Below are 26,122 nucleotides of genomic sequence, written 5' to 3' on the forward strand. Positions count from 1 at the left end.
CACACACACACACACACACTGGAGTATTATTCAGCCATGAGAAAGAAGGAAATCCTGCCATTTGCAACAACAACGTGGATGGACCTTGAGGGCATCATGCTAAGTGAAATAGGTCACACAGAGAAAGACAAATACTATATGATATCACATATGTGGAATCTAAAAAAACCAAGCTCGTAGAAACAGAGTGGTTACCAGGGGCTCAGGGGTGGGGGAAATGGGGAGATGTTGGTCAAAGGGTACAAACTTCCAGCTATAAGATAGAAGTTCTGGGGACCTAATGCACAAAATGGTAATCACAGTAATACTGTATTATAGATTTCTGAGTTGCTAAGACACACTAGATCTTAATTGTTCTCATCACAAGACACACACACACACACAAGATCATGTGGTGTGTTACAGGTATTAACTAATGTTATAATAGTATTCATATTACAATATATAAATGTATCAAATCAACACATTGTATACCTTAAACTTACACAATGTTATATGTCAATTACATCTTTAAAAATAATTAGTTTAAAAGATAATTTCAATTGACCTTGTGATCCTCAGACTAAAAATAACTTCCTTAAGACTATGGTTAGCTATTGAACCAACATGTTCTTAACCCAGATCTCTAGCCAGATGATGCTTTAGTTCACCTTCTATGGGCACAGAGCAGAGAGGTGTCCCTTTGGATTCTATTACAATCTCTCATTCCCTTAGCAGATTTGCTGCTTAGAAAGGGGCAGACAGGTTCCTACCTGGGGCCCACTTTTCTGCTCCAGCCACATTACAATGGTCAGTCTGAGCAGCAATGACCCCCCTCCCCTGCCGCCCCATCTCTAGCAAGGCTGGGAAGTTGGCCCATGTAAATGACACATGGATCCCAGAGCCAAAAATATATGATTTCTCAAAAAGCCCTTCCCATGATTTTTTTTTTAAAGCTGTGAGTTCAGATGAGGTCTTTAGCAACCTAGAGCTTATTTAGACAGTGCTCAGTTTTGTCCCCCTACACTAATGCTGTAGACCGGTGTTACTCGATAAGTAACATAAAATGCTGTATGAAGTTCATCTTTCTTACTTCACGTATTCTTATACATCTTCGACATGTTTTAGTTGAGATCTAGAAACATGAATGGACGTCCAGCGTAGACTGTCATCATTTGGGAATGGTAGAGGGTGGCGGAGAGAAGGAAACTCACATTACTCTGATTCCATCCACATGCTGAGCACCCTACTGGGTGTGTGACGTGCTGTGGGGCATCTGATTCTCCACGTGACCCTGCAAAGAACGCGGTACTATTATTCCATTTTTTTACAGATGAGGAAATTGAGATTTACAGAATTTAAGTCATGTTCCTAAAATCACAGATCTATTATGTAGACAAACTAAAATTTGAACCTGAGTGAGACAGACTCTCAAGCCCATGTTCTTTCTGATAATCAGATGATCATGATGATAGCTAATGTCCATTGAGCATTTCGTATTTGCGAGGCACAAATATACCAAGGTGGTTTGGGGCAGTTCTCAGCACGCTCAGTTTTCTGTGTTTGAGGCTCATCTAGCACCTCTGAAAATGGCAGTGGCAGACATCCACACAGTGCTACCACTGTTCTCTTCTCTCAAGCTCTGGGAGGTGTGTTCTTTCGTTTCTCGTATTTTTAGTTGAAGCTGAGGGATAGCATCTTAGGTGACTGGCCCACGGTTCCATAGCTGGTGAATGGCAGAGCTGCGATTTGCACCCAGGCAATCTGGCTTCCAAGCCCAAGCTTTTCGTCTTTGGACTCTTGCCCGTCATGTAGGTGGGCCTTCCCGTGGCCTCGTGGGCATGTCTGGTTTGTTGCTGTGATTTCCCGTGTGATTGTTGTGGGAATTCTATACCACCGGCTCAAGTTTACCTGAGGATGTCCTGAAGATGTGCGACTGTTTCAGAGATTGAGAGGAAATACAAAATACGGTTTCTGTGCGTGTTTTGGTTTTGGTTTTGGTTGCTTGCTTTGTAGTGGTGATCCCAGGCAGTCGACTCCCAGTGAATGACAAAAGAGGAAAATCCAGCCACTGTCCCTGTCCCTCCTGCAGGGCCATGCTCCAAGTGGAAAGAGTATGAAGTAGGAGCCGGAAGACCTGAGTTCTGGCTCCAGTTCTGTGGGTGAGGAGCTGTGTGACTTTGATAAGTCACTTAACCTCTCTGGACTTTGCTTGTCTCCTCTGTAGAATGGGATGATGCTAATGCCTGTGCTGGGAACCTCATAGTGTTACTGTGAGGACCAAAGAAGACGTTATAGAAATGACCAGAGAAATGTTGTAGAAGATGTTATAGAAACGCCTGGGTAGCTCAGTCGGTAAAGCATCCAACTTATGATTTCAGGGTCATGAGATTGAGCCCAGCGCCGAGCCTGGGCCAGACTCCGAGCTCAGCAGGGAGTCTGAGGATTCTCTCTCTCTCTCTCTCTCTCTCTCTCTCTCTCTCTGCCCCCTCCCCCTGTGTGCACTCACAGACTTGCTTTCTCTAAAATAAATCTTAAAAAAAATAAAAGAAAAAGATGCTTTGATAACCTGCAGCTGTAGCTGAACATAATGAATACTTTTGGTCTTCCAACAGTTTCTTCACAAAATTGTGCTATAGTGGGGTTCCCATAGTCCTGTCAGCCGTGGTGGGTTACGGGTTTTGCTGCTGTGTGGACGAAGTCAGCTGGAGAGGCCTCCTCACTGGAAAGCACCTGCCCCCCCCCCCAAACCCTGAGCTTGGGAATCACTGTAGCAACTGGAGCTTTACAAAGTGTCCTAGCTTAACACAAGCAGCAGAAGTTTGTTTTCCAGGCCTTAGGAAAAAAATTAAAATGGGAAATGTCTGGGAATACAATGGTTGTTGATGGCAATGCAGATTGTACCAGCTTCTGTATGCAAGGAGTTTCAATCTAATTTCCAGAAAGGAGACAGTGGTGATATGTATAAAGAATTTCCTCGATGTCAGTGGGATTGTTGGTGGCCTTGTTTTATAGACAAAACAAGCCTTGAAACAATTTTTTGATTGGTTGCATTCCGTGTGTGTGTGTGTGTGTGTGTGTGTGTGTGTGTGTGTGTGTTGTGATTTTTCACTTTACATAGAACAAATCTAGAGCACGGTTTTGGGAAGCATTCTTCAATTCAGAATTCCTCACTGGTTCAGCCAGAATGGGAACGAAGCCCCTGAGTCCAGTCATACAAGCCTTCCTTTTCTGGTGCCCCTGGTTTAAGGCCAGACCGGGCTTATCCATACCTGCTCATCCATACCTGCCACTCACAGAGCCCTGGTTGAAAAGATGGGGCTTTAGCCAGCAGGGCCTTTATGCTAGCTTAAAAAAACCAAACCAAAACAAAAAACAAACTTAATCCAGAGTTCTATGTAAATATTAATTGACCTCAGAGTTGCCCCCCTGTTGCAGGGAACTGTGGGTGGGTTTGCTTGCTCCTTGGCCCCACTGCTGCTCCTGCCCCCCCACCGCCCCGCCCGCACCAGCCCTTGCAGGGGCTCAGGACTTACAGGGATCGCCAAAGAATGAAGGACTGCAGCGTTATCTGGCCTGCTGCCTTGAGCAGCATTAAAGCACTCTTACCGTCAGAGAGATAAATAATGTAGCACCTATAAAACTTTTCCCCAAAATCTTTTATCTGTCTTTTTTTTTTTTTAGCTTATTATAAAGTTAACACAGAGGGGGGAAATTGACACAGGAAGCTGAGACTTCCCAGTGGCCCACGGCATATTTGGGCATTCCATTAATAGTAAAACGTCTTCCTGTTCCTCTCGAGTTCTCTGGGGGTTTCTGTCTGTGAAGGATGGGGGGTCCGCCGAGGGGAGCATGTTGTCATGCCAGCGCCGAGTCCCCGTATGTTGGCAGGGTGATGACATGCTGGGTGATGACATGCTGGGTGAAACTAGTCTTCTGTCCCACTAGAGTAAGTAAGCTGTGTCGAATCCAGATAATGTGGTCTGGCTCGCCCTGGGGCACATCCCATTGTCAACATGTGAAGATGTTCTGAAGATATAAAAACAAATATTATTTTGTGTCCTATATGTACTCAGGTGTGAACTGCTGTTCTCTCCTTCACGGTGTAAAGGCTCTTCCCAAAGCACTTTTAACAATGGTGTGGTCAGCGCTCCAATGCGTTGTCGTGGAGTGTTCATTCAGCATACTGTCTTTAAAGCTTTGCTCCAGAGATAAGGGCTCACAGCCCTTTTGGTAGAAGGTTCCTTATTTTAGTATCTTTTCCTTAAGAAGTTCGGTATTACCACTCTCCAAGTTCTCCTTGCAATTCCAAAGCCCCTACCTCTTGCTCGATATGTTGTGTGAAAGGACAACTTTGGGTTGGCATTTTCCCCACTCTCATCCAAATACCTCAAGATACCCTTTTCATTCTTCACTGAGGAAATTAATCTGGACTTCCTCCACTGTTCTTTAGAATTCACAGGGCTCATGTTGCTTTGCTTAGTTTTGCTGATTTTTCTCTGGATAACACTGCATTTTCTCAGAAGAAAAAATTAATCAACAGATGTTAAGTGCTGAGGATGTGCTTGGCACTTCCCTAGGCATTGTAGGATATATAAAAAAAAATACTCAGTTGTTCTCTGACCTCAAGTGGCTCTTGTGGGAACCTGCAGGGGACAGTGGAAGGGGTACTGTGTTGAGAATCAAGAGACCCCCCCCCCCCACACACACACACACGCACACACACAAACTCGTCCATACCTGCCGCTCACAGGCTAGGCGACCTAGGGCAAGTCACTTTCTTTTGATAGGCCTCATCGATCAAGTAGAGGACAAGAAAAACTTTGAGTTCCATTCTGAAAACAAGGCTCAGAGGCTAATTGGAGAGCTGGAATTAATTCAAAGAATAGAGCAGTACAAGATGAGCTATTGACTGTCTACCATAGGAGTTTAGGAAAAGAAGTTTGGGAATGAGGCTTCTGGAACTTGAGCCAGCTGTCTCGGACCCAAATCACTAGACCCACCGCAGCTCCGTTCTGGGGCTAGAAGCCCACTTGTCCCCCAGCTGGCTTGGTCCCTGTCTGGGAACCCTGTCCTGGGGAGGGAGCCTGTGGAAGTCAGAATACTAAGTTCCCCCTCCTCCCCTCTGGCCCTTCCCACAGTTCTCTGCACCCTGTCTCTGTCCAGACTTACCTCCCTCACTGCTTACTCCCTGGTGCCTCATTACCATCCCAAGGCTTTGTGACAGGATCCGATCTGCAGAGTCACATCGCCTCTTGGGCTTTTGGGAAGCCATTGCTTTCCAACAGTCTCCAGGTCCCTCCTCTCCTTGGTGATTTTGTGTGGTCACCACTGTTGGTCACAGTCATGCTTGCTCTTAAAACAGTTTTTTTTTTTTAAGATTTTATTTATTTGAGAGAGAGAGAGAGAGTGAGCACAAGCTGGGTGAGTGGAAGAGGGAGAAGCAGGCTCCCCGCTGAGCTGGGAGCCTGATGCGGGACTCGATCCCAGAGCCCCGAGATCATGACCTGAGCTGATGGCAGTCGCTTAACCAGCTGAGCCACCCAGGCGCCCCGATAGAACAGTTTTCAGTTTCTGGAGCTACTGAGCATTCTTCAGGCTCCTTCTACCCATCCTTTCCTAGTGTCCACACACATGCAAGTTCAAACACGATTGTGTTTGAGACACAGGTATATTGCCTATCTGGGACAGAAACCCAGCAGATGCATCGACATGGGCCAAAGATGCTTTGTTCAAATAGAAACCCATCTTCTTGCATTCGGAAACCCTGTATTGCCCTAATACAGAGTGAGAGCTTCCAGTCTCCACGTGAAGAACAGGGGGAAGTTACTACCTTGGGAACTTGGTATCTATCTCTTAAACAGGCTTGGTAATGGCAGCACCACAAGGGGTGTCTCTGGTCAGATAAAGTCTTAAGATTTCCTCAGATACCTTGTCATCTCTAGGATTACCTTTTTAGCCTTTATTCTAGTGTATTGCTGAAAATGCATTGTTCTTTTTTTTTTCATTTTAAAGAGTTTTATTACACAATGTTAATATTCAGGACACTTCAGAGCACCTTATACTTCTAAACAGGTATTTGGTAACTGGTTTTAAAGTGTTACTTGAGTATTTTTCTCATACTGAAAATGCCCTTGTTTTTAATATCTCATCCCTACCCTAAGAATGCAGTATATCTACTTTAAAGTGAATTTTTTAAAACAACTACTTAAAATCCTTCTTCTTGAATTGCCACAAATGCCTTGGAAGAGCCCCTCTTCAAGTTCACTCCGTCTTTGCATTTATAGGTAAGTAAGTGCCAGTTGGTCAGGAGTGTTTCCGTTAGTGGTGGTTCCTGAGGAAACCCCTGGAAGACAGCCTGCTGCACTCCCTGCGAGGCAGATACTCATTCTTGTTAGCGGGTGATGCTCTCAGGACGTGGGTTTACTCATTTGTGAAATGAGGTGGTTGGGTTCCAGGTCCCCAGAGCCCTTGTGTTCTGGGTCTCTGCGCCATGGATAAATGCTTTTCCTGCGTGAGTACTTACAGACTTCTAGGAGTCAGCTTGGAGATATAAAACATCATAAATGCTCTCTTTAGGGTTGGTAATAGCAGTACTTATAATTAAGGTCTTTGTAGGTCTTTGTATTTTATGAGCTCAATGAGTCCATTCCAGGCGCTTTGTAAAAAGTGCAGATTTTTCGTTTCTTGGTGAGTCATCAAATAAAACCTTTCTTATAAACCAACAACAAAAATGCAGTCAGTCCTGATGATGTTAATTATAGCTCACTTTTACTAGGCACCAAGTACTGCCCAAAGCCTACTTTACATATATGAACTTATTTAGTTAACTCTTTCAGCAGTTGGGTCCTATGCTTGGGGGTGGGGGATACGGCAGACCAACTCCCTGCCTTTGTGTGATTTACCTTCCACTGTGAGGAGGGAGATAAACAGCACAACACAGAAGTGGAATATAAGTACAGTAGGTGAAAATACCTACGCTATTGAGAAAAATAAAGTAGGGAAGACAGAGCTAGAGCTTGCTGGGAGGGGTTACAGTTTTACATAGTCAGGGAAGGCCTCCTGAGAAAGGGACATCAGGTGAGATGTGAGGGAGGGCACTAGGTAGATCGTGGGGGAGGCCAAGGTGAGCACCTGCCTGGCAGAGGAGGGACCGGCCTGGAGGCCAGTGTGGCTGGAGCCGTGTGAGTGGCCCATGGGGACGAGAGCGGGATAAGGTGTTAGAGAGGTATCTCACAGTTGGAAATGTCCAGAGAGATCTTCTAGCCCAGACCCTTCTCCCTTCTTGGCTCCCCTTCTCCTCTCTTACTTGTTCAATGAAGAAAGTGAAACCTAGATAATCAGGGGACATCCTGTAGGTCACAGCTGCTAGCAGCACCAGGACAAGAAACCATGGCTTCATGGCTATTAATCCTGCCTACATCCTACTACCATAAGATCCAGAAAGCATAAGAGGAAGTAAGCTCCTTTCACTACCCCAGGCCCCTCCATCCTTGCTCTGGGATGAAGGGCAGATACGGTTGATGCTCATCATTTGCGGTGGTTCTTTAAAATCCTCTAAAAGCACTGCTAACACTAAATTAGCAAATACTGAAGCATCGTTCCTAAGAGAAATACAGAACTAGGTTCCTGGGAGTCTCTGGTCACATTTTCATCAACCTATTCATACACAACCTTGTTTTATGGGTGTTTTTGTTCAAAGACACCTTATTTAATGTATATTGTTGATTCATTAACACTGAATTCATGTCAATAGCACTATAACTTGTGCCTGAATGGAGCTTATCTAGCACACCTGTTTCCATAAAGCACCTCACAGCCTTCTTGCGCTTGAGAATCCTGGACAGCACTTCAGCACTTTGCTTCGGGGCCATATTAAACAGTGAAATCACCAAGAAAAAGCACAAAAATGCAAAAAATGAGATACTACATAATCACATAAAGAACACTTATTGACAGTATGAGAGCTAAAACAAGAAGGCAGAGTATTGCCTTGTTCAGTCTCAGCTGGGAACATGCACATCAAGCAACCCGAATTTTTTGCCCCTCTTACATGTCCAGGAGTGACCACAGAAGTGCGACGAGAATTGATTTGGGGGTTACAGAAAAATTCAGCAAGTAGGTGAATTTGTGGATATGGAATCCACAAATAGTGAGAATGGACTGTATTTGCACCTGAGCCATTCTGAGGAAGGACTTCATTCAAGACCAGGCAGCATCACTCTTTTTGGAGTCGTCCATTGGGCACGTTTTAGAGTAGAGGGTCAGATCAGTTCTGAATGTCCTCAGGTTCAAGCATGCTTTTGGCTAACTGTTGTTAAGACTGATACTCTGTTTATTCGAAGATTGCATTTTCCATATTGCAAATAGGCTTGTTATTAGTTGAGATTGTATTTGTAACTTCCCCATCTCCCCAGTGTCCCAGCTCTGACTATTCCCTGTTTCCCCAGGTCCCCAGCCCCCAACCCCCAGCCCCCAGCCCAGAGGGAACAGCCTGTCTCCTGACTTCAGGCTCTCTCTGCGCCTTTCTTTGGATCAGCATCTCCTCTAAAGCTCACATGGCCATCCTGCTTTCCCCAGCAAAATAAAGTGGCCTACTTTATGTGCAGAACTTGGATATTCATTATGGTTTTACTCTATGCTTACTCTGCAAATAACATTTCTCAGCTTTACAGCAGCAGAAATATAATCTATAGTGTAAATCAGCCATGTGGATCACAGAACTTGCCTCCCAGTCTTTTCCAAGACTCCTGTAGGGGAAAATTAAAATACCATTCACACTTTCAGGGAGTAAGAGTGGTTTCCCAGGAGTGCAGACATCTGCTGCTTATCAGCAGGAATAGAAGCGGGATCCTGCCAGCCTAGCTCCTTGGCCTGGACTTGCACAGGCTCTTACTCCAGCTCGGGGAGTGTGGGCTGGGAAGTTGGTGTTTACTGCCACAGACTCAGCTTCTTTTGGCATTCGAATGTCTCCAGCAAAAGTTCCCTTCTGTCTAACATGGTCCCTGTCCCACCAGGAGAAGTTTCTGTGGTTACCGTCAGATCATGGTTCTTGGAGATGCTTTGTGGGGACTCTGAGTTGTCCTGGGCCGTGGGCTGCGGTAGGTTGGAGCCATCCAGGAGGGTCATGATTGGATGTTTGGCTGGGTGGGGGTGGGGGGTGGGGGAAGGATTTGACATGTGCCCTAGTCGGACGTGTGAGGTAGCAGGTTTCAGAAGTCCCTCTTGCCTCCAGTCTTCTACCCTTTGTGAGAGTGACCATTTCACATCGTATAAAAAACAGCCTTTTGCAGACGCTTTGACCTTGCCCTGCAGGGGTGGGGTTATCCCTCCAAGGATGCAGAAACTGAGGACAATTAACTTGCCGAGGCCACAGCCAGAGAGCAGTGGTTCCGGATTCCTGATCAGATCTGCTGTGCTCTTGGCATGTTACCTGTCTCCAGCTTGAGTGCCTGCATTGTGACAAATATTTATTGAGCATGTAATGTGTGCTGGGCCCTCTTTTGGGTAGTGAGCACTCAGAGGTCCACATTACAGGCCTGGTCTCCAAGAACGTTCGTGTTTATAGAACAGCTAAGGCAAAACAAAGACTAGGCTTAGGACCCATCCGCTCCTCAGCTCTGTCACTGCCGAACTTCACTGAGCTGGTCTCCTCTTCTGTAAAATCAAGAGAATAATCCACCTTGAGGGCTCAGCCTTCGATCAGATTCTAGCAGGTGCTTATTTCCTGTGTGACCTTGGGCAGTTCAGCTACACATTCCAAACCTGAGCTTCTCACCTGGAAAACAAGAAAGGTGGCTTCTGCCTTGCAGGGCCACGAGCACCTGTCCTGCTACGCGTTGTAGAGCGTGCAGCATTTAGAAGGTGACCGGTAAATGTCAGTGATCTCCTTCAGGCTTCTCCACAAGTCCAGACTCTCAGTTTTGTGTGTCAGGTAGCACATCAGAGTAAGCACTTGATAAACGGTCACCACTAGGAGGATGGTGACGATTATATGGGAAGATGTCTAATGTGATCGACTTGCAGGTTGATGTTTAAATATGCACATCCACATAATTTGTTCCTTGACATTCTGGAAACACGGGGCTCCGTCTCTTGTTTGAATCCACCTCTGCTCAACTTTTTCATTGATAAAAATAGGCCTCATACTGCCAGCCTGGTTCCTGGGCAGGACATGACTCATACACGAACCATGTACGCACTAAGTCACAACCCTGGCGGCCTGTGTCTGGCACCAGCGATGACTCTCTGGAGATCCCGGCCATTAAGAGGTGGAAGCAGGCTCCTTGGCTGGCATCTTTGCTGCATGAGACTGCAGTGGGCTGGTGATTAAAACACCAGACTGGATTTCCTCCAGAGAATGAATCTTCCTGTTAGCCAAGTGGAGCATCCGGTTAGACTTCCCTTTCTTTCTGTAAATTAATAAATTGGCATTCTGGTTTTTATTTTTAAATGCATATAAATGGGCCATAATGTCATTTCGATTCGCTCCACCCTGCAGATTAACAAGAGACACCGTGGACCAGATTGGAAATGCTTTTTGATTGCCATGCAACCCTGGCCTTTCTTTAGCTGCAGAAAGCCTTTCCTGGAGGAGAAAGACCTGGACCGTGGCTGAGGAGGCCCAGAGGCCTCAGCCCCACGCTGGGATGCCCCGTGGCCCTTCCTACAGGTTGTTCCAAAGCCTGACCACCCTGGGCCTTCCCACACCACAGCAGTGCTCTGGCCTGCAGGGATGAGCACAGGCGGCAGACTGCTGATTGCACTTCTATTTCCTTTGCCTCCTTGGAGACTCCTTGCCTCCAGCAATCTGTTACCAGCAGGTGGGGGTGGGGGAAGGTGGCAAGGGAGGGAGGGTGGGAGGGAAGGGAGGAAAGAAGGAAGGGTAATGGCGCCCTCCGGTGGACAGTCTGTGCAAGGGCACCAAGACCACCTCAGGGCTAGTAAGTACTGTGAGTACTCGGAAGTACTCCTTCATTCCCTGCTGGGGGTATTTCCTTCTCCTCAGTGTACTTCTGGACGCGAATTCTCTGGGGCCTCTTCAGAATGGGAGCCGGTCTCCCTGACCTCTGGTATCGCTGTGCTCTAGCTGTTGCATGGTTAGGGCGAGCGCATTGTGTGTCGGGTAAGCAGTGGTAGGTTCTCTCTGGGGTCCCGGGGTGTAGAGCGAGGTATGCCTGCCTGGCTGCCCCTCCTTCAGGAAAGCCAGCGTTGTTGTTGCTCCTCGGAGGCAGTGTGGCAAGCTGGGCTTGCAGGCCAGCCCCACTGTGTACCCGCTGGTTACCTTCGGTTCACATACACCACTGCATTAGTGGACTCGGGCTGCGTGACAAAGTACCACGAGTTGGGTGGTTTAAACAACAGGAATTTTTTTCTCTGTTCTGGAGGCTGGAAGTCCCAAGATCAAGGTGCTGTCAGGTTTGGCTTCTCCCATAGCTCCTTCCTTGGCTTGCAGATGGCACGCATCTCTGTGCACGCATTCCTGGTGTCTCTTTCTCTTCTCTAAGGACATCAGTCCTATTAGATTCAGGCCCACGCTTACGACCTCCTTTAGCCTTAATTAACTACTTAAAGGCGCTGTCTCCAAATACAACCACATTGGGGGTTAGGGCTTCAACATACGAATTCAGAAGGGGGCACAATTCAGTCTGTAACAACCACCCTGTGCCTCAGTTTCCTCATCTGTAAAATAGACATAATAACAGCTTTTGCATATGTTGTCTTACAGATGAAGTTGATTACATAGGTAAGGACAGTATCTGGTATCTGCCCCTGGTACCTGGCACAGAACCCCTAAAACAGGATTTCCTACGTGATAAGAGCACTAGGAGCATCTTTTGTTCTAACGTTTAGTCTTCGATCCTGGTTCCTGAAATAGAGCTCCTAAACCCTTTGGAATTTCCTGGGTGACAGCAGTGTCTTTTGTTCTAATGAGGCGACTCTTGTTGGGCTCCTGGATGGGAAGCTGGTCCCAGGAAGACTAAGCCATGATGAAAAGCTTGAATTTTCAGCCCTACCCCCCATTCTCCAGAGAGGGGAGAGGGCTAGACAGGGAACGGATGGTAGATTGTGCCTATGTGATGAATTCCCCCTAAAAATCCCCAAAGTACGGGGTGTACACAGCTTCCGAGGCGGTATGCTGAAGGGGCTGGGGAGCGGCGTGGTCAGAGGGGGCTTGGAAGCTGGGTGCCCTCCCCACGCCTTGCGCTCTGCAGCTGTCCCATCTGGCTGTTCTCAAGCTATCTCCTTTTGTGATGAACGAGTAATCTAGTAAGGAAACTGGCTTCCTCAGTTCTGTGAGCTGCTCTAGCAAATTAAACCCGAAGAGGAGGTTGTGGGATCCCCCAGTTTATAGCCAGTCTATCAGAAGCACAAGGGACAACCTGGGCTTCTGAGGTCAGGGGGAAGGGCAGTCTCATGGGACTGAGCCCCTAACCTGTGGGATCCGGTGCTATCTCCAGGTATATAGGGTCAGAATTGAGTTAAATTATAGGACACCCAGTGGTATTCTAGAGAACTGCTTGGTGTGAGGAAAAAAAAAAAACCCACGTATTTGGTGACCAGAAATGTCAGAGCAAAGTGTTCTGTCAGGACTAAAGAGAAACACAGGAGAAATGAGCTTATCTACTCTGTATGTTGTGTCCAGACACACACACACTCCTGATTAACACGTGTGTGTAACAGAGCTGTCTCCACCTCAGCCTTCGCCCACCTCCTGCTTCCTCCTCACCACCAAATGCACAAACCGTAGGGTTAAGTATGATATGGTACCCCAAGTCACACCTTTCAGAATGTTTTATGAAGCCTTGAACTGGCCAGAGTTCCTTTAGGGAGTCTGTTTTCTCCTTCCCGACATGGGGCGGGGCGGCGGGGGGGGGGGTCTACCTCTTTCACTTGGTCGTAAGAATTATACCAGATTAAATTGGAAAACTAATAAAGCGCCTCTACCATGGGAGCTCAGTAAATGGAAACTATCCCTCTTCATTCTACTTCTGGAAGCCCCTCACCTAAGTACAAGTGAGAATATTTTAAGATAATAATAAATACTTAGAAATATGTTTACGACATATTGACGTTAGGAGTTCCTAGCCACACAGAAATCTGTATCTTGTGTCTTAAATGAAAAGCAAAACACATTGATGTCATGGTTTCAGCCCTGCACAAGCATGTGTCAAAATCAAGTGCAGTGGCACTGTCCCGCTCCCCAGCATGGCCCCAGACCCTTGTTGCCACCCTCCCTGGCCACGTGAGGGGATAGGAAGGAGCCCAGGCTGCCGTTCTGCACAGCCGGGCTAGCTCATCCTTACCGAAGAGATCTCTCAGTGAGAAGGAATGGGGAGTTTTTGTTTCCCCTGAATAAGAGTGGGGCAGCAAGGACTCCCCAGAGACAGTTAAATATTTAAAGTACATGCAGAATCACATCTCTGTCCACTCCCGTGTGACTGCTCTTGCGCATTCTTTCCAGCACATCACTGGTTCAAACCTCGGTTTCTATAAATCTCAAAATGATTGCGTTTCTCAACGTTGTGTGGTGGCAAGTCAGCAAGCACTTCTTACAGAACAGTTGAGGAAGAGTTCCCACAGCCAGGGGCTGCCTTGGGAATGGCACAGAGCGAGAGAAATAAAGACACATCTGCTTAGGAAAAATCCTTATGTATTCATTTAAGGATTTAAAATCACCAAAGCCTGAAATCTGGGGAACCTGCACGGCTCCACATTGTGCATAAGGGGGAATTGGAAACTCTGCTCCTTAACTCCTTAGTGCATCTTTCCTCTAATTGTCTTAAATAACTTAGCTTTGAGTCCCTATTATTGCGCGTGCTCTGGGGCATTTCCCAAATACAGAGACTGTGGTTGGTATTCCTGCCCCTTGACCTTGCGTGTTTCCAGAACATTTACTAGGGAGAGAGCTTCTTGTTTGCTGGTGGCAGAGGTAACCCAGGCTGGGAATGACCCTCCATGAACCGACCAGCCAGGAGTGAGCAAGCAAACCGGCACGGAGATGAATATCGCAGACAACAGTTCAATCACAAATCCGTCCTCCATGCCTGGCCCATTGTAAGCAGTACGTCCGGGTCATCTATTATTATGGGTGGTATCTGTTATCAGGACTGTCCTCTTTGTAGAAGGCCCTGTCAGATGTTAACAAAGCCTATGTTTTCCAGCAGGGTTGTCTTGTTCTGAAAGATAGGAAGGGGGGAAATTAAGTAAATGGACCTAGTGGGCCTAGGGTCCCCAAGGGCCAGGCGTCTTGTTTTGTGCCCCATTGCTCACCATGTTGTCCACAGTTAGGGAGAAACAGCAGGAACAACTGAAGCGCTCATTGGGGTCAGTGTAGAAATGCTCTCTGGTGCTCCCTGGCTGCCGGGATCATGCTGAATAATTAAGCAGGCTGATTCCCTGCTTCAGCTGGATGGAGAAGCAGGTCACGCTCCACTCTGCAGTCCCTGGGCACCTCTCCAGTGGAGCCCACCGCGATGCTGGACTTAGAAAGCATTTCAGTGTTCCAAAAAGAAAAGCAATAGCACATAAAGCCTCATTATATTAAAAACAGCATGATGACAGTGGTTTACATTCCTCCACGTAATGACCAAAAACACTGATTAACTAAAGACTTCCCTATTATGGAGGCAGTGTCCAATGAAGGTATGTTGAATCTTAAAAAGCCTGTGCTTTTTTCTTTTAAAGATTTTACCTATTTATTTTTGAGAGAGAAAGCGTGCGCACATTTGCAAGCGGGGCAGGGGGAGGCAGAGGGGGAGAGAGAGAGAGGCAGAGAATCTCAAGCAGACTCTGCACTCTCGATCTCACAACCCTGAGATCTTGACCCTAGCCGAAATCAGGAGTCAGACACTTAACCCACTGAGCCACCCAGGTGCCCTGAGCCTGTGCTTTTTTAGAACAGACTCTGTAAAAGTCATTTGGAGTCACAGCCCTTTGCTTCCTCACTGCTTTATTTCTCAGCGAAATCTGGACATTCAGAAGACTGGCCCCTGGGCAGAAACCGGGCTTGTGTTGTGTCCATGGCATGCAGTATCTGGGAAATGAAAGGGTGGAGGGCTGTTCTTAACTCTTAGAGAAACATTTCAGAACATAGGATATCAAATGTAATGAAGGTGCTCTAAATGGCTATGTTATCCTGGCCACCAGGATGGAAAAAAGAAAAAAAAAAGATACTCTGACTGTTTATATGTGGGCTATATGATCATTAAAAATGTTCTTCTTGGGGCGCCTGCGTGGCTCAGTCGGTTAAGCGTCTGCCTTCAGCTCAGGTCAGGATCTTGGAGTGCCGGGCTCCCTGCCCAGCAGGGAGTCTGCTTCTCCCTCTGCCCCTCCCCCTGCTTGTGCACATGCGCTCTCTTTCGCTCTCACTCTCTCTCTCAAAGAAATAAATCAAATCTTAAAAAGAAAAGGTTCTTCATAGTCATGTGTAGCAAGAAGACGTGTTTTCCTTGCACCTGGCCCCATGAGCATGGATAGAAGAGGGCCCCGCAGAACAGCTCCACATCACCCCGGCAAGAGCCGGGATCACCATGTTCTTGGGCTCCAGGGCAGAATGCCAGTGTCACGTCCGCAGGAAGTCCAAGTGCCCTTCCCAAAGTTCCGCCCGCTCCCTGGGGCTTGGGTTGACTTCCCCGTCTCCGCTTGGAGGCCTTTGCCTATTGCTCTTTCTCTGCCAAGCATCTCCCCGGGGGAGGGGACACCCTTCTTTTTCAGTTCCCCCTGCACGTCAGCCATCTCTTTGTAGCTGGCTTTGGCTGGAGCACCGAGGATAATGGAGGGGCTCACAGTGCATCAAAAACGGGGCATTGGGTTTCCCTCCTCTTTACAGGCCACCTGCTCAGAGACTGTGCTTCCTTCCCCAGAGGTTGTACAGCCCATTCTCCCTGCCCCCACTTCCCTTCATGCCCATTTCTTCTGCTCGCCCCTAACTGCCTGCTCATTTCTTACGTAGAGCCACTGAACCATTCTCCTCCTCCTCCGCTTCTCAAAAAAGAACTCTGCTGCCACCCGGGAAGCTCTTTCTACCCCTCAACCGTGCGTCTTCATGGATGTCTTGATGACTGAGTGCTCTGGTTTCTAACTCCCCTGGAATTCTTTTAAAATACTTCATACTCTCCGAGCCTTTGGAAAGTTAGTGAAAGCTTCGGACCCTTTTGCATAATATGGAAACACGCAAATAATTGGGGGTATATTTTCATGAGGTTTAGAAGCCCATCCATGGATCCCCCCCCTCCAGAGCCGTGGACTCTTGGTCAGACCCCCTGAGGTAGGCCAAGGAGATGGAGCCTTCCCTTCTGAAGAGGACAGAGCCTCCTCCACTCCTCCCCAGGCCCTGTTGTCCCCCCCACCCCCAGCCACTGAGGTGTGTATCATGTATCATGAGTTGGAAAAAGAAGCTCATGTATCATGAGCTTGTATCATGAGTTGGAAAAACAAGACAGGATCGACTGGCTGGCTGTTGGTGGCATTCCCCAATCCCCACACACTTGACGAGGACCGAAGACCTTGAGGAAATAGCGGCCACCTTTTTCTCAATCAGCCCCTTCGGGCCAGACCCTGTAAAGGTACTGAGCATAGGCCATCCCATTTAATCATGCCAGTGACCTCCAGGAGGTCCGTATCATTGTACTCACTGCGGCAGGCATGGAAACTGAGGCTCACCGAGATTGCATAACTTGGCTCAGATCACCCAACTTGGGATTTGTTCCTTGAAAACCTGGGGCCTAAACCACTATGTTCATGCCCCTCCCCTTATTCATCTTGTTCATGTCCCTGGAGCTGCGTGACCTGTGGTGTTACAGCCAAATGAATTCATCCTTCCTGTTTTTTATTTTTTTAAAGATTTATTCATGTATTTGAGAGAGAGAGAGTGGGGAGAAGGGGCAAAGGCAGAGGGAGAGAGAGAATCTCCAGCAGACCCCATGCTGAGCACAGAGCCTGATGTGGGGCTCGATCCCACGACCCCGAGATCATGACCTGAGCCAAAATCAAGAGTTGGACACTTCACCACCTGAGCCACCCAGGTGCCCCCTTCAGTTTTTTTAAATACACAGAGCAGAGCCTTTGGTCTCTTTGGTTCATTGATGTGTCTCTAGGACCTGGCTTATAGTAGATGTTAGCGTGTGTTTGTTAACTGAATGAATCCATCCATTCTACAAAGCTCAGCTCAATACCACATCCCTCAAGTAGCTGTCCAGGGGTGCCTGGGTGGCTCCATCGGTTAATTGTCTGACTTCGGCTCAGCTCATAATCTCTGGGTCCTGGGAATCCAGTCCCGAGTCAAGCACAGGGCAGGCTCCGTGCTCAGTGGGGAGTCTGCTTCTCCCTCTCCCTCTCCCTCTCCCTCTGCCCCTCCCGACTTGCGCGCACACACGCTCTCTCTCAAATCAATAAAATGTTAAAAAAAAAAAAGCTATCCAAAATGTTCTTTCTCTGAGTTAAAAAAAAAAAAAACGAGAAAACAAAACTGCCCTTCCATGAGCAACCGACATGTCTGCGTCCCCTTATTTCACGTTGTCGTGTTATGGATTCCTACTTGGTGTCTGTTCCTTTACAGGCTCCTCGAGAGTGAAGCTATGTCGACTCATTTCTGTCTCCAGGAACTAATAGGCCCTCAGTAAATGTTTATTGACTTGAATATACAGTTGTTATTGTCCTGCAGGGTAATTAGGCTTAAATGGTAAGTCACTCCCATAAATGAGTGTTAATTAGGATTACAGGTATAATGCTAGATGAAATTGTAGCTTTCCTCTAGGAACTTTTTTAGTTTTTTAGTATCTATGATTTAATGTTGCTGTGGATTTGAGTATCACTTCCCTTTTTGTCATTGCTCCTCAGTAGTCACAGAGCACTGACCTTGATCCGGGCATTGAAGGTGCCGCTTTGTGGATGTGGGCTCATGGAAGCACCACGTTCCCTGGTGCCGTGCACTGAGCTGGCTCGCCTGGACGGAGACGAGCCTGGACCCTCCTGTCCCAACAGCTCGGCTTCCCTCGTCTTTCCCCTCCCCCATCCCCGTCCCCCCAGATAGTCCCAGGACAGGCCCCCCAGGCCCCTGCCCACACGTTCTCCTCTTGCTTGTCCTCATTAAAGCTCCAGGAAAGGAAACCTAGACCACCTCCGAGAGAACAAAGAACAAAATGAGAGGGCCTACTGGATCGCGCGCGCGCGCGAAAAAGAGAGAGAGAGAGAGAGAGAGAAGAAACTGAACATTTGCTGCAGGCCAGCCACGTTCCCTTTCTGATTGACTTTGGATCTCCTAGAAGCTCTGGGAGCCTGTTACCACCGTTTTTCACCTGAGAACACTTAGATTCGTGGAGGCTGAGCACCCACTGATGGGGATGTAGGAATTCAAACCCAGGACTGTCTGGCCGGTAGGAACCAAGGCTTTGTGCTGCGTTCTGTCCCTCCACACATGTGTTTGGAAATGGATTTCCCCAGGTGTGTGTCTCTGTTAATATAGGACTCAAGAGAAAATGAAGTGGAAACGTGACGTGTGTTTCCAACCAAGATAAGACAACGTGATTTCAGTGCAGAGGAGAAATGGGAGAGAAGGACGCCTCTGGCCAAGGCTGCGTCGCTGCTAATTCAGCCACGGTGCTCGTTCCCCTAATGCCAGTGGGGACTAAGGGGGCAGCAGAAACTCTGCCCAGTTACTCCTCACAACGTGTGACAGGCGGTTGGGAGACACGGATTTTTCGTATCAGATGAAGAAACTGAGGCGCAGAGATTTTAACTAACTTGCTCAAGATCACGAATACTAAGTGGCGGTCTTGGGATTTCCACCCACATTTTACTTTCAGTACCAGTCTTAGGGACAGCATGACTTTGGGTGAGGAAAGGGGTCTTAGAGACCAGAAGTGACTTCCCCAAAGTCATGACTTAAATCCAGATTCGTCTGATGACACTGTCCATTCCCTGAACCGCTTCTCATTTTTGCCATTTTGGTAAAGAGCTATTGAAAAATGAACATTGGGGCACCTGCCTGACTGGCTTGGTCAGTGGAGCATGTGACTCTTGATCTTGGGGTTGTGAGTTTGAGCCCTACATTGAATGTAGAGATTAAGAACAAAATCTTGAAAAATGAACATCAGTCAAAGTGCAAATGTTGGGAGGTTTTTGTAAATTTTGAAAAAAAGTATTTCAAAAGTAAGGTTAATTAAATATTTGATTTTTTTTTTTATTGACTATTTTGGCTCTTCCCATAGTCTGAAACAAGTGTTTTTTCCCAGAGCTGATAGCATCGGACATCATCATCTCCAAGCTTAAGGAAAAGTGGTGGTGGTTGTAAACCTTCTCCGCCACAGGGGGGCAGCACCAAACAGCACAGGTTGCTCTCGGCGGCTTGGTTCCTTGGAAGGACAAACTCGGTTAATCCGCTTACACGTGGTTCCTCTTATTAAAGCCATGGCGACCGGTGGTGAGGCTTTATGGATCAGAAACCAAATTACAACAGCAGCAAAACTGCACAAGGAAAATTACTTAAATTCCTTGTAATCATATAGTTAGGACTCTTGTTTTCTTTTTATCAGCGTGACATACAATATATTTCACGTACCATTGGCATTTCTTAGCCAAGAAAAATACCCTTGAATTTTAGTGAGCTTGTTTAAATTGAGATCCAAGTATTCTTGAACTCAAGGGACAAAAAGCAGCCAATATTCTTTTTTACCTTCCTTGTTGCTGATAAATTCTTTTGAGTATTTACAGGCTGTAGGATTTTGTAGCAGGCAATTAAAGAGAGTGGGAAAATGTGTTCCTGGCTTCTAGTTTTAAGGGCATATGACCACCCCGCAGTGTTTTACTGTTCACCTCTGCTGGAATCACCAGACGCTCAACTGATAGCAGCTTCTGTTGATCTTGAACCCTATTTCCGCTTGGGCACATCACAGTAGCCTATCCAAACCTCTGTTTTCCACACCAGAGGCTGAATTCACTGGAATTTGACCAGAGTGACTATAATAATTTACTATCCAAACTGGGACCCTATTGAGAGTAAAAGGAGCCACTCAGTAATTTTGCTAGAACAACAAACATAAACCAGAACTGTCCTGGGGACAATTGGAACGTGTGGTCCCACTCACTACAAATCATATCCTTTCCTTTTCCCCCCTTTAATGACTCCAGCTAAAATTTATTGTAGCACTTTGTTCATTTGCTCTTTCCATTCAACAAATGTTCACTGAGTTTTCTTTCCATTTTTATAAATGAAAAAAAGATTGGGATTTTATAAATCACTTGGCAGGATCACAGTACCAGTAAATCAGAGCTAACATTTCAACCAGGCTGTCCCTGCTCTGGGCCATGTACACTCAAAACTCTACCGATGTTGCTGACTGTTCTTGAGCCTTTCTGTGGACGTAGCCCCATCTGACCCTGTCCTTCCAGTAAAATCTCAAGCATATAGAGAGTGGTTAAGAGTGGGAGCCCAGAACCCTGAGTTCTCCACTGGCCTTGTGCTTCATTCTCTTTCCTCACCTATAAAATGGGTACACACAAATAATTATTTATTATAATAGGATTATTATTAATCAAATAATCCTATTTGATGATTGGATTTGATTATTAATAATCAAAGGATTAAAATAAGGAGTAAATGAATTAATACCTTTGACATTTGAACAATGTCTTGTTTGTTGTGTCAGATGATACAACTCTGCTGTGCTTATTTTCTGCTATTAAAGTAGGTTGGGATGATAAACCTGTTCTCCAAACTGGGAGAGTTTCCATTTCTTTTTTGACGCTGGAGGAGAGCACTAGAGGAGTGTGATACTGTGATTTATAAGAAAAATATGTATTTGGTTGTTAAGATATATTTCTCATGTGTTTGGTCTTTGGTTCCTGGCTCACAGCTCCCCAAACCCTTGGAATTTCCTAAGTGCTGAGAGTGAGTAAAGGTCTTTTGTTATGTGAATGATTTGATGTTTGGAGAGCACCTAAGGCTGGGGGCTGCTCACCAGTGGACCCCACCAGGTGTTTAGAGAGTTGAACTTTCAGTCCCACCCCCCACCCCCCCATCCCCTGGGCTCCTGGAGAGGGGCGAGAAGGCTGGAGATTGAGTTCCATCACCAGTGACCAGTGGTTTGATCAGTCATGCCCTTGTAATGAAGCCTCCATTTCCACACCAGCGGCTGAATTCACTGGAATTTGACCAGAGTGACTATAATAATTTACCCCAAAAGATGGTGAACATATGCAGATTGGGGAGAATAGGGTTGCCCGGAGCAGGTGTGGAAGCTAGTAAGTAAAATGTTTCTGAGTTCTGTGAGCTGCTCTAGCAAATTAATTGAATCTGGGGAGCGATCTATAATCTGGGCTTGTGGCTGGCATCTGAAGTCCGTGGGGGGGGGGGGCGCCGGGGACAGTCTTGTAGGACCAGCCCCTTAACCTGTGGGATCTGATGCTGTCAGCGGGTAGTCGGAATTGAGTTGAACTGTAGGACCCCCAGTCTGAGAACTGCCTGGTGGTGTGTGGACAAACCCCACACTTTTTTGGCGAAGGTGGGAAAGCCGAGTTTTTCATTAGAAGGCGGGCGGGCTGTAACAAGATCAGAATGGCAGGCTGGAGTGGGTTGCGGCAGTGTGCTTTTACTGACCAGCAGGGAGGCTGGTGAGCTCCTTCCTGCAGGAGGCACAAAGGGAAACTTAGGGCATAGCCCCTGGAAGTCGTGAACAGGGGAAGGTGGGCTGTGGCGCGCGGAGCTGACACATCCACCGGGAGCAGCACAGCTCGGTCTCAGGTGAAGGGGGCAGAGCTGAAGACGGGGGTGGCAGGCCAGCTGCTGACCGAGGCCGCCCTCAGAGGGTCCCCAGCTGGCCCTGGTGCGTGTGGGCCTCCTCTTCCCCTTGGGCTGGTTTCCCTGCGCCGGGTGCACAAGCACAGATGACACGTGAGGGCGTCTTCCAGAAACTTCCCTCAGAACCCGGAGTGCCGACTAGCTTTGGCGGCTGTCCCAAGGACCTCTTGTGGGTGTCTTTGTGGAAGGCATCGTATCCACCGTCAGGCAGGGCTGCTGTTCTGTTCCGGGTGGTTTTGCAGATACCTACCTGCATCCTCTCTAGGACAGGAGGGTCTGTGTGGTGTTCCCTTAAATAGATTGTCTTTGGTATTTTGGTGGGGTTTTTTTCCCCCTTGAAAGTGTGGTTAGCAACTCAGACAGGAGGCAGCCGTCGGGGCATGAGCATGAGACAGGGAAGGTTGAACTGAACCGAATGTGGTCACTTTGGGACGGTGTGTAGCATTTCTTCCTTTGGTTGGCGGCGAGTCCTGTTCCCTCACTTGGTTCTTGAGTTTGGCCAAGAAGGAATTCAGGGCCAAACTCAGGCAAGCAAGCATTTAACAGTGTTCAGAGCAAAAGTACACTGTAGGTGGGCTAGCAGGCGGGCCAAGAGGTGGCTGCTTCATGGGGGGTCAGGGTTACTTGGTTTATAGACTTGCATGAGTTTTGAGGTCAGAGTGAGGGCCGTCTCGGGCCAAGGGGGACTCCCGTCACCTAAGGGACTCCTCCCACAGGTGGGGAAGGGAAGGTTTTGGTCCTATATGGTCCTTGTTGGAACTGCCAGGGCAGCCCTGCCCTGCAAGCAGGGGTGCGGTCAGCACCTCAGTGTAAATGTAGTATAATGGAGCCAGAGAGTACTTTAGGACAGCGGTTATAGGAAAGAACGATGCATGTTCCCGGGGTTTTGCCCCGCTGTTGGCGTTCCGGAGATGGTTGGCAATTTCTGCCTTTTTCAACAGCCGGCCAGTCCTGCTCAATGCTCCTATCTAGCCAACTGCCTCCTCTATCAGTCTGATTATGAAGTTCATTCCGGAAACTTTACAAGATAACTCTGAGAGCCAGCCTGCTGGCTCCCCCCAGCCCGCAGACACGTGGCCCCTTGTCTGCCCCGCCCCTGCTGGGGAGGTAGGCGGCTTCTTCGGCTCTTGTGCAGCTTGGGAGGGACCCCCCATTCCGGCTACCTGGTGTCCCTGGCAATTGGCAGCAAGCAGATCTGTGGCCGAATTAGCCCTCGCATGTCCCATGAGTTTCCCTTTTTTTATACATCTTTGAATTTTCTTGTTGCAACATGCATATGATACTTTTTATATTTTGAAACAGTTGAATGACTGAACTTTAGAAAGGAAGGCAAGGAGTGTGATCTCAAAATATCTCGAAAGGATAAAAGAATAAAAGGAACTTGTGCTGTAGGGTGTCTTGCGAGCTTGTGCGTTGTGCAGGCTTTCAGGATTTGGTGCTAATTGCATATGCTATGGAACCTGAGACCTAGTATCATGAGAGCACATTTTTTTCCCCATCTTACCTCATTTCTGGGTACTAGAGAATACATTTTGCTTCATCATTATTAGAAACAAGTGCCAAACACGTATTTAATTCTTTTTCTCTCCCATTGTCTTTTTCTGGGTGTTTATTTAACATGTAGCAGATCTCATGGGTGTTGCATTTCTTACTATTTAAAAAAAAAAAACCTGCCTTATCATAGATAAAGGAGCTTAAAAATCCTCATACTCTTTAGTGCTATAATTCTACTTCTAGTAATCTACTCCAAGAAAAGAATCTGAACACACACACATACACAGAAAAGTAGGCAAGAAGATATTTATCACTACATTTTTTAAAGATCTTATTTATTTAACAGAGAGAGAGAGAGAGTACAAGCAGGGGGAGCATCCAAGGGAGAGGGAGAAACCGGCTCTGTGCTGAGCAGGGAGCCCGATGTGGGGCTTGATCCCAGGACCCGAGCCAAAGGCTCATGCTTAACCAACTGCGCCACCCAAGCGCCCCATCACTACATTTTTTTTAAGAGCAAAAGGCAGGGGCGCCTGGGTGGCTCAGATGGTTAAGCATCTGCCTTCAGCTCAGGTCATGACCCCAGGGTCCTGGGATCGAGGCCCAAATCGAGCTCCTAGCTCAGTGGGGAGCCTGCTTCTCCCTCTCCCTCTGCCTCTCCCCCCTGCTTATGCTCTCTCTCTCTCTGTATCTCTGTGTCTCAAATGAATAAATAAAATCTTTAAAAAAAAAAATAGCAAAAGGCAGTCACAATTTAATTTTCTAGCAATAGAGGATTTGTTTGCTGGATGTGATGATCGGGCCATTATGTAGTGATTGCAGATGCATTAGGCATACCCGGCAGGGGATTTTGGTAAGTTGGTGGAGCTCGGCCGCGGTCAGTGCGCGCCTTCATGCCCTGTGCTTTGTCTTGCAGTGTTTTGCTGTGCGCTCTCTGGGATGGGTGGAAATGGCAGAGGAGGACCTCGCCCCTGGCAAAAGTAGCGTTGCAGTCAACAACTGTATCAGGCAGCTTTCTTACTGCAAAAATGACATCCGGGACACAGTCGGCATCTGGGGAGAGGTGAGTAACCCATGGAAAGAATTAACGGCAGGCTCGCTCACACTCTGCTGTGCTTTGTGCACCCCCAGAGCTCTGCGAGATGTGCTACTGAGGGAATTTTATCAGGTGCATTTCCCCAGAAAGACAGGTAGGGTGGGCGTGGTGTACCCTTTGATGTATCTGTTTGCTCTCCCAGATCCCGGTGAGGACTGGGCCCTGGAAGAGAACGTTGGTCCGTGTCTACACAACAGGGTCTGACCGGGTATCCCCAAGTCCCAGGGATGTATGGATGGGTGCTAGGGTCCAGAAACCCCTAAACTTGCATGCAAAACTGGACACACCATTATATAAGAAGGAAAGGAGATGCTGTCTGAAAGTATGTTCTCAAAGGGGAATGTGACCCCTACACATACACACAAAAATGCTGATGTCCCTTGTACTCTAAAAGTTGATGCAGTATCCTTTTATAACACATTCTGCTTTATTTATAATCTGAAAATCAATGTTATACCTGAGTGTTTAGAATTGATAACTATATATTCTTTCTCCCTTTGAACAAAATAATTCTGCTTTGAAATGTTAGTTGACATCATTTCAGAAAGGAAAGTAATAAGTAAAAATACCCAGTTCGTATAAAAATCATGTCAAACAAGAAAAGCTATATGCCTGCCATGCTCTGAGACCAATAGAACAGGTATATCGAAAGCGTCTCGAAATAGTGCGTGCTACATGAGCCCCCTGCTCTCGAACCTTGCCCAGTTCATACAGAGCATTGGCAGCTCTTGGATGGGGCTCTTTGGAGCCCCGAGCAGCACTGTCATAATGGGAGGGAGGGAGGTTCCCAAGGCTTCCCATGGAAGAGTCTACGTACCTTAGAATGGGGCTGAGCTGCATTACCATTGAGACTTTTAGATCTCAAGCACAGGGAGAAAGAAGGAAGAATTTTCTCCTGTCCAAGAAAGGGCTGAGCTGCATTGCCATCCAGACTTTTAGATCTCAAGCACAGGGAGAAAAAAGGAAGAAATTTCTCCTGTCCAAGAAAAGGACGTCTGTTTGGTTTCTGCCTTTACCATGCTTTCACTGCATTACTTCCCACCTCCCACCCAAATACCCAGACATGTCTTTCCCACCAGATTATCTACTTGCCTTCTCTCTCCTTCAGTCAAAATGCTCTTCCACCAAAAGAACAAATCTCAGCTAGGATTTAGAAGAAATGTTGGCATAATTCATACTAACGTGTGAATGGCTGATGAATACCACCAAGTACTTGCCACCCGGTACTTAGAAGAGCTTAGTAAGATTCTAAAGGAATCTCCAATTGGCAGGATACCTACAGGAGAGAGAACTTTGTATGGGGAGATAGGGCGAGGGGGCAGCCATGCCTGAAAATCCTCTGTGTCTTCCCACCTAGTTAGCCCCGCTAAGCCATTCCTATTTTTCTCAATTCTTCCTTCTTCTGAACAATAAATTCTTCAGGCCGTGAGTGCTTCTAGCTCATGGTGTATAAAGTAGAGCTCAACACTGAGCGTGAGGAACTCTGCCTGTTTGCCATGCCCCACCACATACAGCACAACTCCTTAAACGTCTGTTGAGTGGCTAACTGAAAATAAAGCCATGACTGTCAGATGAGTGTCTCATCTGTAGATGACAGCTGCGTCAGCGTTGCTGTTTGGGTAACAAAAACCGATTGGCAAGACTTTACAGTGGTCAACCGGGAGCTGTGGTGTGTTGATGGGAAAAGCGATAGGATGAGCCTGGGAAGACATGTATGTGCTGAATGACTCCTCAGGAGCCAAGCCTTATTTTCGTTC

The 26,122-nt window shown here is 47.2% G+C and overlaps 1 protein-coding gene across 1 annotated transcript in view; it reads left to right on the forward strand.

Moving 5' to 3' along the window:
• Positions 1–26,122, forward strand: part of APBB2 (amyloid beta precursor protein binding family B member 2) — a 340,123-nt gene that overhangs the window by 249,130 nt on the left and 64,871 nt on the right. Inside the window, exon 6 of the mRNA XM_088021349.1 lies at positions 24,186–24,332. Coding sequence (XP_087877475.1) covers positions 24,186–24,332 — 147 coding nt within the window. The remainder of the gene's footprint in view (positions 1–24,185; positions 24,333–26,122) is intronic.

The sequence above is a fragment of the Eumetopias jubatus genome, unplaced genomic scaffold (assembly GCF_037043125.1).
Source record: "Eumetopias jubatus isolate StellerSeaLion01/CBP00866 unplaced genomic scaffold, mEumJub1_p1.0 scaffold_2, whole genome shotgun sequence".
Taxonomy (NCBI): Eukaryota; Metazoa; Chordata; class Mammalia; order Carnivora; family Otariidae; genus Eumetopias; species Eumetopias jubatus.